The sequence below is a fragment of the Acanthochromis polyacanthus genome, chromosome 19, assembly GCF_021347895.1.
Source record: "Acanthochromis polyacanthus isolate Apoly-LR-REF ecotype Palm Island chromosome 19, KAUST_Apoly_ChrSc, whole genome shotgun sequence".
NCBI classification, from domain to species: domain Eukaryota; kingdom Metazoa; phylum Chordata; class Actinopteri; family Pomacentridae; genus Acanthochromis; species Acanthochromis polyacanthus.
The window spans coordinates 4,149,252-4,161,953 of NC_067131.1; the positions used below are offsets into that span (position 1 = coordinate 4,149,252).

The 12,702-nt window shown below is 40.1% G+C and overlaps 1 protein-coding gene across 1 annotated transcript in view; it reads right to left on the minus strand.

Annotated features, from left to right (window-relative positions):
• The window catches only part of tbkbp1 (TBK1 binding protein 1), a 115,301-nt gene that overhangs the window by 36,119 nt on the left and 66,480 nt on the right, over nt 1–12,702 (minus strand). Inside the window, exons 3-4 of the mRNA XM_022194570.2 lie at nt 8,141–8,266; nt 3,041–3,145 (exon numbers count right to left, since the gene is read on the minus strand). Coding sequence (XP_022050262.2) covers nt 3,041–3,145; nt 8,141–8,266 — 231 coding nt within the window. The remainder of the gene's footprint in view (nt 1–3,040; nt 3,146–8,140; nt 8,267–12,702) is intronic.

The window sequence follows — 12,702 nt, forward strand, 5'->3', positions numbered from 1 at the left end:
GCAGTTTCCTCTGTGAACATATGGAAGCATGGATTTTCTTGTTACTATGCAACACACACTACCGGTCAAAAGCTTTAGAACGCCCCAATTTTTCCAGTTGTTTATTATAAATTATGCATGTTAATGTCTCATTGTATTCAAACAAAAAAAGTTTAAAAAAATCTATTTAGATGCCAGAATGTGTTCTAAACTTCTGACTCATCAAAGTACCACCTTTGGCAGTTATAACAGCTGAACACACTCATGGCATTCTTTCCATGGTGGAAATCAAATATTCTTCAGAAAGTTCTTCCCAACTCTGTAGCAGATGTTCTCATAAATGTGTGATTCTTGTAGGTTGCTTTGCTTTCACTCTTCTGTCCGGTTCAGTCCAAACCAGCTCCACGGGTTTAAGTCTGGAGGCTGTGCTGCCCCTCCATGTTTTCAGGCATCTGGTTCTTTTTTCCTGGTGTAGTTCTGGCAGAGCTTGGACTGATGTTTTGGGTCATTTTTAAAACCTGTATATTAAGGTTTTGTTAAATTACACATAATATGCAGTAAATATGCTAAAAAGGAGCATTAATTTACATGGTGACTGGTAAAAAAAACAAACAAAAAGTGTTCAAAACTGTACATAATGTCCACATCAAAACTCTGTTTTTGCAAATAAAAATTCATAAAATTCCACTATTTTACTGTTAAAAAATTTCAAAAAAATGGATAATTATTTACATATATTATTGATACTTTTCAGCTTTTTTCTTTTAAACAGATTTTGCCAATTGTATTTTTTTTGTCCTTGCTGCCAGATTTCAGTTTTTCTTCCAGGATTTGTTTTACAGTGTACAGTTAATGTTGACTAAAGTGACAACTTGTATAAAAACCGTATATTATTAGAAAGCCAAGTATAAAACAGCGAAGCTCATATTGCAGTGCTGCTTGGAACAACCTTCCTTCAAAGGCTTTAGTGCAAAATTATCATAATTGATCCAAAAAAACCATTCACAGGTCTATTTTAAAAGCATCTTCACTTTACCTTCAGTGCCTTTAAACTTTCGCTGTATATTATGCAGATGAGTGAGTGAGTAAAAGGCCGAGAGGTTAGAGGTCAACGAGGCCCAGAAGGTAGATGGAGCCGCATTAATGATGGCGGCAGCGGCAGCTCCAGGTGACATTGACGGCGCCGGTCCTTGGCAGGGGGCGGCTCCAGCATCTTTGGCGCACTTCATCTCTTAATCACTCGGACCACTTTAAAGCGCTGAGGCTGCTCTCCCTGATGGACTTCACTCTCATATGAGACGTTTATTGTCACAGAGGGCACCTGGGGAGCAGCAGCCGGTCGATGTGTCCAGCTGGAAGCCTCTGAATGCTCTGCAGCGACCTTCGTTTGGAAGTTTTCACAGTCTTAAATCCACCAACAAGGCGATGGAGAAAATAAAGTTGTTCTAAGCGTTTAAAAAAAGATAGAATTTTGGAGAAATTAATTAGAAAGTGCTCTCAAAAAGGGTTTCACTTGCAAGTAAAATAAACACTAAAGTTTTGTGTGAGTAGAATTTTCACTGAATCACTTTAAAATGACCTTTTTTTCCATCTGAAGGACGATTCACTCAGTATGAGAGTTAATGAAAAAGGGTTTCCTCAGAAGGCAATTACTTCAAAGTGAGCAGCGCCGTCTCAAACGCACAGCTAAAGCGATCCGATGCATTTTATTTGTGCTCATCAGTCTGACAGAAAGACAAACTTTAGAACTAATCTGCAGCCTCAGACATCACTGTCGACTTCATTTACAATCAATAAACAGAGACAGGGTGAGTTACCTTCACTATACAGACGAAATATTCACTATTTAGACTTTTGTGACATAAAGTGAGGTCATGGATGGATCCTTAGGGGCTACAGCAGTTTAGCTGGTATTGCTTTCATTTTTTGTCCATCCTGTTAAAATTTATTTATTTATTTTTTTGGCAAAAATGTGATCTTACTGTAGCAGGAACTACCATAAAGCCATATTGGAACATTTTTTTTCAGTTATTTATTGTAATATTTCAGTCAGTGGACATATTTTGTCAACATGATAGCTGTCCAAGATTCAGTAACAAGACTTCTCAGATGTGTAGCTGCGATCAAAATGAAGCTTAACCGGTTTCAATGCCTTGCTCCTCCAAACTTCTGGTGAATCCAAAAATGAGTAAAGAAGTGTGAGTGGAGTTTAGGTGTACTCAAAGTGGCTCCACCCTTAATTATGTATAACTTTAAGCCTTAATATAATTCAACTAAATGAGTTAAATAAAGATTAACCACTCAAACAGTTGTCATAAATGGGGAAATTAGCTATAAACACCAAAGCTGTTTTTATACCAGGCTGTCAACCTGTTTTTTTTTCTGCTGTAGAGTTGGATATTTTAACATGGAGGTCAATAGGGATTGACTCACGATAGGAGTCAGCCACTACTGGCCATTCAAAGAACTGCACTGGTATTTCATATATTTGTTTTTCCGCAATCAGGCTAAGCTTAATTTTTCAGCCTGTATTGAAATCAGATTGTTTTATTGTTTTCCTTTGGATGTTCTTTTCTACCACCAGGTGGTAGCAGCACTAAAAAGGAAGTGAGCTAGTAGAAACAGGAAGTACTGTTCAGAATCATCAATATTAATAATCCTCGAGTCACCAGCTCTTTACAATCATATAAACATGTTTCTGTGTCTATTTCCTGGGTTGAGTGCAGTATTTTTGCTGATAGTTGGTTTTTACAAATGGATACATTAGTACTTGGTGGGTAAAGCACGGGTGCATATGTAAATGGTATTTACAGTTGTATTTTCAAGTTTTATGTAAGGATATAAAAATGTCAGAAATGTCCTCATGGGTGTATGAGGGTTGAACATTTGAGTGCCTTTCATTTTCACAATAGCAGCTGTGCAGAGTTGAGCTTTTTCTACTTGGTCTCCATTAGCAGATTGTGGAACTGCAGGGCTTTATTCAATGAACCATATGGCTCATGCGTAAAGCTGCCGTATACTAATGAGAGCGCGGTGCGGTGAACTGAGTAACGGCTCTGACCATCTTGTCGAGGTCTCTCTGGAGGTTGCTCTTCTCCATGTGGATCTTCTCGTAGGCCTGGATCACGTCCTCCAGCTGCTCCTCTCTCTCCTTCCTCTTCTGGAGCTGAAGCAAGAACACAGAGAAAAGAAGAAGCTGAAAAAAAACATTCTGACACATTCACTTTTTTTTTCCCTTCTTTGTCACTTTTCAAACTTTCCCACAAAGAAATAGTAAAAAAAAACCTTCCACTGCGAGAGTCATCAGATGTGTCTCTTAAGGAACTGTTGTGTAACCACGCAAATTTAGGACACCGAGATCCCGATAGCTCAGCATGTACGAAGCCTCCCCCCACATCCCCACCAATGGATAAATCATGATTCCAACAATAATGCTGAGAGAAAAAGGAGAGTTTCTCGAAGTCTTGCTGATCCTGTGTTCTCTCGGCGTGGAGTAATGAAGGGCTGGATGTCATAATGGCGTTCTGTGTGACAGATCCGAGGGCACGCAGCAAATCGAGTGGAATGAAGAGACTTTCAAAGCAGGCGAGGACACAGAAGCGATGCTTTTTATTGAAGAATATGGTCACTTTAGGCAACACGGAGAATGAGAGTGGGAGCAGCGGCGGCGAGATAAACAGAGCCGGCGAGGACAAAGAGGTGTATCAGTGCTGAGAGCAGGAGCACTGGAGCCTGTTCAGTGTGTCTATGGTAACATATGCCTGCAGAAAGCTGGCAGCGAGGCGTGGACGGCTCGTCAGCAGCATCGTGACGGAGGACCGCACGATTGCTGGAGACGAGGCGAGGTTTCCAAAATTTACCAAAAAAAAAAAAAAAGAAATCTTAAGCGAATTCTCATTATCACCTTTTACATTTTCACTTGGATGCTGTAGGTGGGACCGGCTTGTTGTGTAAGAAACACTTTGTTACACATCGCGAGATTTGCAGTGTAATCTTTGTTGCATGCATCAGGAGGTAATAAAATGGTTACCAGGTGTTTACAGTGCTGGTTGCTAGAATCAAGGGTTTCCTATCTAGAGGAGACACGGAGAAACTTCTTCATCCATTTATTTTCAGTAGGTTAGATTAATATAGGACAGTGGTTTGGTGGTTAGCACTTTCGCCTTGCAGCTAGAAGATCCCCGACAGCGACCTGGCCTTCATGAGATCTTTTCTTCCCTCCATAAGCGAATAAACTCGACTGTAGTGTTGCCAGAAGGTGGCGGTATTGCTCACGTTGCACATGGTTGTAATAAATAGAGAAGAAGAAGAAGCCGGGAACAAAACCCGTTTGTCAAAACCTTTCATGTTAGCAGGTGTTGGAAATGTGTCGTATTTTTCTAAGGCAAAGAAAAACAAAAGAAGCAGAACCAGCTGCTCACTTACATATCTCAAATGAATTAAAAAAATCAAAAATAAAAAAAATCAAAAATCACTAATTTTTTTCTGAAACAATGCTTCAAAAATTCACATGGAAATACATGCATGAGAAACACGGAGTAACAACTGGATATTTTAGTTATTTTAAGTAATTTTGTCAGTTCTGACTGTATTAAAAAAACATTTAACTAATAAACAGAATGAGTGGATGACACTTGCTTTGAAGCCAACATGCCTTTAAAAAGCAGAATCTTCAATAATAATAATAATAATAGTGTTTGATTTCAATACTGTGTGAAATCCCATTTTTTTTGCGAGTTCGTTCACATTTCCAATTCAATGTGACTTGTATGTGATCTCCTGTGTGAACCTCACATGCCCCAAAAGTGTCCCGCATGCACAGAAGAGGACACAACAATGACACGCAGAGAGCGTGTTCAGTGTTTACGGACGTAAATATGGATGCTAACAGTAGAGCATGTCTGGCCATTTTAAAGTTGTTGTCCAGCCGGAGCCAGCATATTTATAACTTACTCGTTTTAAGAAGGTCAAGAAGGAAGAGAGCCAGGATTTTGGAACTGGCGTTTTGTGGGGCAGTGGCAGCAATGTCTGTCCAGAGAACTGTGTGGGTGTGGAGTCACAGCCAGGAGTGGTGGGATAGTGATGTGAGAGGCTTCACAGATGCAGACTTCATTCAGAATTTTCAAATGACAACGCGAGCTTTACCTACATATGTGAACGCCTCTTTTTAACACTCACAGCAAGACACATGTCTTTGGCAGCCCGAAGACGTGTTTTGCTTGAATGCAGAATAGTGACGTTTGTCGTGTACCAATGACGTATAGGTCGGATAAATGCGACCTGGCCGTTCAGACTGAAGTCGCATGGCAAAAGATCCGATACGCATCGGAATTAGGACCACATATCCAAGTGGCCTGGGTCGCATTTGAAAAAAATTGGATCTGTGTCTTTCAGACTGTCATGAAAAGATGAGATACAGGTCGCATAGGGGCAAAAAAATCGGATTTGGGTCACTTGAGCCTGCAGTCTGAACGTAGCCTAAGGTTTACAGACGTCAGGAGAAGTGACACCAATAGAGCAGCAGTATATGTAAGCAACGTCAGCATTAGTTCTGAGGATTCTCTCTGATCTTTCATAGATATTGTAGTTGTGAGAAGGTCAGATTTAGATTACAGACCAATGTGGAGACAACTAGTCTGCTTAGACACGTCAGAATAGAGAATATCCACTCTCCTGCAGCGTCTCCCTGTCTAAAAGCTATTATGACCTTAGAAAGGGGAAAGAGTAATTTTTCTTTTGTAACGTAAAATATCTCCTTTGCACCTCATTCTCTTATTGTAAGTAATGAACTGGGGAAGTTTCATGGAGAAATTGTTGCCGTTTTGTTCGTTAATCATGTGTTGACCTGAAAATAAATGAATGATTGGCACATATTAAAAAATCTAAAATACAGAGGGAGCAGTCAGTGTTTTCACATGAGCAAAGTGAGACTGGGAAGCCGTTCAGTTGCACTTTAATCGGTATTTCAGGAGGAACAACACTGCCATTTTTGGCTTTATGCATTGCGACAGTGTGCCACCTTTGCTTCTCCTTGATAATTGGAGGTCACCACTTCACCAGAAGGAAAAGGTTGAGGTTTGTGTGTGTGTCGGGGTCCGGTCCCGGTGGAGCTCGCTCAGTGAGCCGTGGAACATTTCATCACTCCGAAGGCTCGGTGTCGGAGCCCCGTGACCTCGTCTGTCCCGCACTAATCTGTTCTGCTGCTCCCATAAAACCAGATTTCCTTCCTTTGTCTGCTGCTGCTGCCGCTGTTGCTGCTGCCAGTTTTACCACGGCCTTCCGGTGTCGGTCGTTTCTCATTTCTATTTCCCACCGCTCTCATTCACACGCTCAGAGAAACAGTCGAGTTTGAAGAAAAGGGAGTGAGGAGTCCAAACACGTTATGGCCGAGCTCAGTCCAGACATTTGCAGACATCGATGACATCCAAAAGGATTCTCTGTAGCGTGCATACATGCAGTTTTTACAAGCCAAAATTATTCATACCCATGCCAAACTTTAATTTAAAGGGAATTTTTAATTGTTAAATAGGTTTATTCTGGCTGGAAATGACACAAACAAGTGTCAAAAGACAGTAAGACGTTGTGTTGCAGAAACTGAAGATGAATTATGTTTTTTCTTACATTTTAGCAAAGAAAGTCATGTCCATAAATGATCAAAACCCATGCCAAATCTGACTTTATAGTGATTTTTCATTAGATAAATTGTTTTTTTGGTGACTTTGTGTTGTATATGCTGATATTTTACAATTTCTGTTCTTTGTTTTTGTGCATTTTTGCAAAGAATGTCATATACAAAATTATTCATACCCCTTTTCAGTAATCAATATATTCAATTATAAATTAAATCAATTGTAGAGTTCGTTTAATTGCAATTAACAGTCTTTCTGCGTGTCTCCTCTGGGTTTTTTTTTTCCTGTTTTCTGAAGATCTCCAGCTCTTTGTGGTTGAATCTTCCTCTCCATCACTCTGGTCTTCAGTTCCTGAACACATTTTAGAATAATTCAGACATCATCATATGTTTTCTGTTCACGGTTTCTTAAGCAGTTTGGCTGTTTCTTTCTTCCAATCACTGTCTTGTTAGAAAGTCTAAAACTGCCCAAGGACAAGTTTTTCTGTAGATTGTCTGATGTTTTCCTTCAGCCTCCTCGTTTCTTATGATGCTGTTGACTTAGACGAGTTTTTCTGGATTACTGGCTGGAAAAACAGACCAAAAACATCACATTCCAATCAATGTGTTTGACTGTGTTTGATGCAGTTCTTGAGGTTAAATTCTTCTTCTTTATTTTATGTCCAAACACTTTAATTTGATCCAACAAGAGAATTTTCCTCTTTGTGCAGCTGCAGAAGTTTAGTTCTCCTTGATCTTTCTGGAGATCAGCGTCGGACTACGATGTTGGTGCCACAATTTCTAGATAGCCTTTGTCCATCCTGTGAGCAGCCAAGCTTAGTAACTTACTAATCAATTGTGCTAAATACTGCATCAGTTGTTCTGTGCATATCCTGAATTAATATGCTGTACAACATGGGAGAAATTACTATGAGCATTTGGAATTGCATAGAAGCTGCATTTATGCAACATTTTTGACAATTTCCTAGAGTATTAATAGCTAAAAAGTAACATTTACATTTATAACCCAACGTCTTACCACTTTTTGTCACTTGCTTATGTCATTTCCTGTCAAAAGAGACCAATAGATCACATGATAATTGACATTCAATCTAAATTTGGGAAGGATATGAATCATTTTGGGCCAAACTGCATGTGTTACACAATACCTAATAGTTTTAAAATGTGATATCTAAGAGGAATAAAGGCGTTTTCTTTACCATCTTACATATTCAGCTGAAATCTCGGCCAGGTTTAGACCCAATTATAGCACGTCTCAAAATAGAACACCAGCGTGAAAATCCCATGTCACAGCGCTCCTCGGACGGATTCTTAAAAACACCAAGTCTCAGTGATTCTGCTCAGACAGCAGCTTTAGCGCTTAATTAGCTCCGGACGTCTCTCGGCGAACGTCCACCAGGGCTGGCCTTAAATCACTTTTAATTCAATTAATTCTGGGATTTCTGCGGAATTCAAGCTCGGGCGTGATAAGGCTTTTATTTTAAGAGAAATGAATACATTTGCCTCCCCTCATGTCCTCGTCTGTCCTCTTACCTCGTGGGTCAGGACGTTGACTCTCTGCTGCAGATTTCCATTTTCTGAGTGCAGCAGCGCCGTCTCCTTGCTCTCGAAGGAGCAGTAGGAGTTGGTGTCCTCCCCAAACTCGCTGATCATCGGAAACTGCAGACACAACAAGACATGACAGGAATCAGTGCAGGCAGAAGGTAGAGGACTAAATATAGTAAAAACAACACAGAGAGTGAACCTTTGTGCTTGGTTTTTCATGTATATTTATATTTTGTTTGCTCATGTTCCATTTTTTTCCCCTCGCTGTATTCTGCAATTTTTCATGATTTCACACAGCGATCATTAAAGATTCATCTTATATCAACTGCTGTTTGCCCCAGATATCACTCAGAGGACTACGGTGCTTTAACACATTCCTGTTTTTTTTCCCCTTCTTCTTGAACTAGATTTTTTTTTCCCACTGCTTCTGAGCTAATTTGTGAGTCTCCAATCACAATTTCTAATTTCTTCCCACACCATGAAATCTGGGGAGGGACAGTGACTCAGCGTTTGTCAGTCAGTCAGGAAGTTTGTCGGTCCATCTGTCCGTGTTTCTTGACCAAACTCTGGAGAATGATAAAAACGCTTTTTTCAAAATTACACTCATCGTCCCAAGGGTGGGTTACACAATGTTCATTTCGTTGCTTTTATGCCAGTCACGATATTTCAGACACTGCTGATTTGCCAAGAGAGGGTGCTACTTTATATTTATCACTTTCGAAATTGGCTGTTTTTTTCGAAGTACGTCTCGAATAGCGTCTGGAAATTTTACAATATGTTGGACGCACTCATTGCATTTAGATAAATTTAGTGGAATGACTTTTGCAAATGGGTTGTATCATGAGCATGACTGAACGGACCATTCTCTAAAAGTTAGTCAGTGGTTGGAATCCAGATTTGGTCGAATTCAGTGAATATCTCCTCACAGTCTACTAGCTGTCCATTGTTTTTGGTACAAAGCACTGGCTCTGTAAACAGGAAATCCACACAACACTATTTCCAGTTGTCCTGCAAATACTTGTACTTGTGGACATTCATATAAATCTGGAACTAACTATCATTTAGACTTCTTTCTCTTAGACTCCACCTTTAAAGGATAAAGTCAGCAATATTCTATATACTACTTAAAGTCAACAAACCCTTGAAAAGACCGAACCAAACAAAGGGTTCGTCCTTCTCAGTGTCTTCTTGCTTCCCAGCCATGAGGATGGAAAAAGATGTCAACCTTTTAAAGCGGCAATGTCGGGATCTCCATTTTGTTTTCTTTGGTGGCACCGATGGAAATAAGCAGTAAGAACTCCAGGTCACCACGCATGAAAGTGGAAAAAACAAAACAAAAGAGTAGAACACCTCACATAACTGAGTTGTTTTTACTCTGACTGCTCTGTGTGGAAAAATAGCTGCTGGGTCTTGGAAAATGTGTCACGAATTGCGCGTGGCCTTGTAAAGAATTTTGTCACAGAGTTCAACATATTGTAAAAGCAAAGACATTTAAATAATTTACAGTCTCTGTCATTGTAGTACCTTCGTAGATTTTACATAAAAGCTAGACGGAGCCTCTTGGTCTGAAAAGTGAAGCCAACATGTGCCTTAAACCTGCATTCTGTCTAACATCCAGCAGGGGGCGACAACTCTGGTTGCAAAAAGAAGTCAAATTGTAAAGAAGTTTGTGAGGAAATGATACCACTACTTATTTAATTTGTTACATCAATAAACCTTTTTCAAATAGGTTTCTGGTCTCAATTGCAAGTTTCAAGACTTTTTGAGTACAGTCCGATGCTTACTTTATAACTTATGCTCTGATTTGGAGGAAAATAGGGTGATTCTTTGGTACTTTGTAATTGACAGGTCGCTAATGTATCACTGCATGTAGTGTCCTTTAGTTGGTTTCAAAAAAAGATCACAGTATTTTAAACTTGAGGCTTCATAATGGTAGTCCACAAACCAACAGGTGATGTCAAAGTGGCTCCATCCATGTTTTCTATACAGTCCATGGTTACCTTATTTGGTAACAGAAGAGATTCCCATTTTAAATATCAATCACAATATTGAAACCGCCCTCAATCATCTCGTGAAAAATTTGGTGGAAAGTTCTACTGAGAAACTCCGAGTCCCTTCATCCATGAGAATGGTGAAGCTAATTCATGCTTTCGTGCGTCCGCAATGTTCTGCATAGATCTGCATGATGAAAATTTCATCATCCACCCCAGTCCACGGACCCTCAAGGAACAAATACTGCTCAGAACAAATCAAAGACTGTACAAGAAGATTCCACATCAGCCACACCTTGAGAGATTATTGTTGAAAAAGGTGTATTAGAAGGCGTATCATCGGACTTTGGAGATGCTGTAATTTGGACATGCTTCCAATGACAGAGCCCAAAGTCAATGCAAAGTTCTGAAATTTCCAGAAATCTTGTGCTAAGTCCACCCACCTTGGGAATAAACCGTGACATGTTACAACCCAATCTGTAAGTAGTTTCTGTATCTTGTAAACATTTGTGTGACTTTCTGTTTGATATGAGGAACTGCGGACCAGTTGTAGTATGAGCAGAACCGTGTTCTCAGTCCACATTTGTTATGGATGCAGAAAACACAAAACACAAAAGTCCTTACTTTGACATGTACCCCCCACTTCAACATTGCTGCAGATCAAGCATACTCCCTCCATTGTGACAGCACTCCCCAAAAAAGACCTGTAGCCAAACAAAAACTGCCCGTGAGCAGCTTCAGAAACACCTTAAAGAGCCTAAGGCGATGTCCTGGCCTCCAAATCCAGCACATCCGGGATGCAGAGGAACATTTCTGATCCTCTGAGGCTCCACTCTTCAACCCAAAGGATCTGCTGCCAAGTCTCGGTGACAACACCAACAGAGGTCCTGTGTCTATGACCTGATGATCCAGAGCTGTTTTGGCAGCTACACAATAACAGGAAGGTGGTTTTAATGTTGTGGCTGATTGGTGTAGAGTTTTTAAAAATACTCTACAGCTAAGCAGCTCTCTAAAACAGCTGTTCACTGTACTTTTTTAGCAAGCAGGAGTAAGTAGTGCATATTAATGAGCAGGAACAGTGTACCGACTCAAAATAAACGTGTGTGTGTGTGTGTGTGTGTGTGTGTGTGTGTGTGTGTGTGTGTGTGTGTGTGTGTGTGTGTGTGTGTGTGTGTTCGTTCATGATGATGAAGGAACATGTCAGCCAGTGCAACACTGTGGCTCACTGATGTGTTAGTAATAGTCTTTGACAACAATAGAGCTCTATGGCACAGAGGAATAAGCCATGTCAGGCTCTGGATAGACGCACAATACTTGTTAGTAGGTTTAAGCCACTGTTGATTTTTTCTTTCTTCTTTATCGGATTTGTTGACAATGAGAAAAATATCGAATTTGCGAGCTTAACGACACAGGAGGTAACGTATTTCCATCCTATTGCCTCACCGCCGCTCATCACTCACAGGGGAAAACATATTGTATATGATAATAAAGGGAAGCAGAGGCGTAACAGCATTACAGGAAAACATTTAAAATATGCAGAAATAACTGCGTTATGTGCAGCCACATTATGCTGCTATGACTGATTATGCAATCACAACTGTGGACTGTGAGTTAACGCTCTGTATCACACTTACTGTTGTTTTACATATGAAGTAAGCACTTTGTCTGGTCGCAGTTCCAACTCTTGCTGTTAACATAAGGCTGCAACAGAAACATACAGGTTATATAACTAAATATATAGCTGCATGTTGCTAAATGAACACATTTACATTTAGAGTGCCCACCATAAGCGCTGAGGGCTTTTCGTTTCGTATGTGAGGCCACTGCTCTGCTGATGCAACCTCTATTTGAGGGGAAAACAACCCTTTTCCATTTAGCAGAACACCTCTGACTGCTCAGTTTAACAGTAAATGTTCGCTACATGGTCGACGCCCCCAGGGGCCCCAGAGTTCTCACACTGCTAGAGAACAACCTGCTTTCAGTCAGAACAGCAGGAACCACTTCAATGTGCATCATTACAACAGCTGCACGAAGGAGTCGTGCATCCACAGAGCCTGTAGCTGCACTTATCACACCTAAAGAGGTTTAAAATAAGAATAATAGCCCAGAGTTTTGTAATTGGGTGATAGATGGAGTCAGGTTTTAACTCTCTGAACCAAAGAAACCCGCACGTGGGTTTGAAAGGCATGTCATCTTCAAAAAATTATGAAAATTGTCATTTATCAGAGCTGGAAACTGTAAAAACAGCAAGAATTGTTGGATTTTGAGCTTTCGGATGGCCCTTTAACTAGCACATTAGCCGAATCTAAGCTTCAAATAGTGATATTTCATTAAAAACATTTAATTCTACCTGTCTCATTATAAAAAAATCGCCAAAAAATATTCATTTGCTTTAACAGAATTCTGACAAAAACAAAAAATTCCGTGATCCTCGCCACAACTCTAAAACCATGACTGACCTAGCTGTAACCAACAGTCACGTGATAAAAATTCAGATACTTTTTTATTGAACTGCAGGCAGTGTTCACATATAGGATTTAAATAGTAGTCAAATGTCTA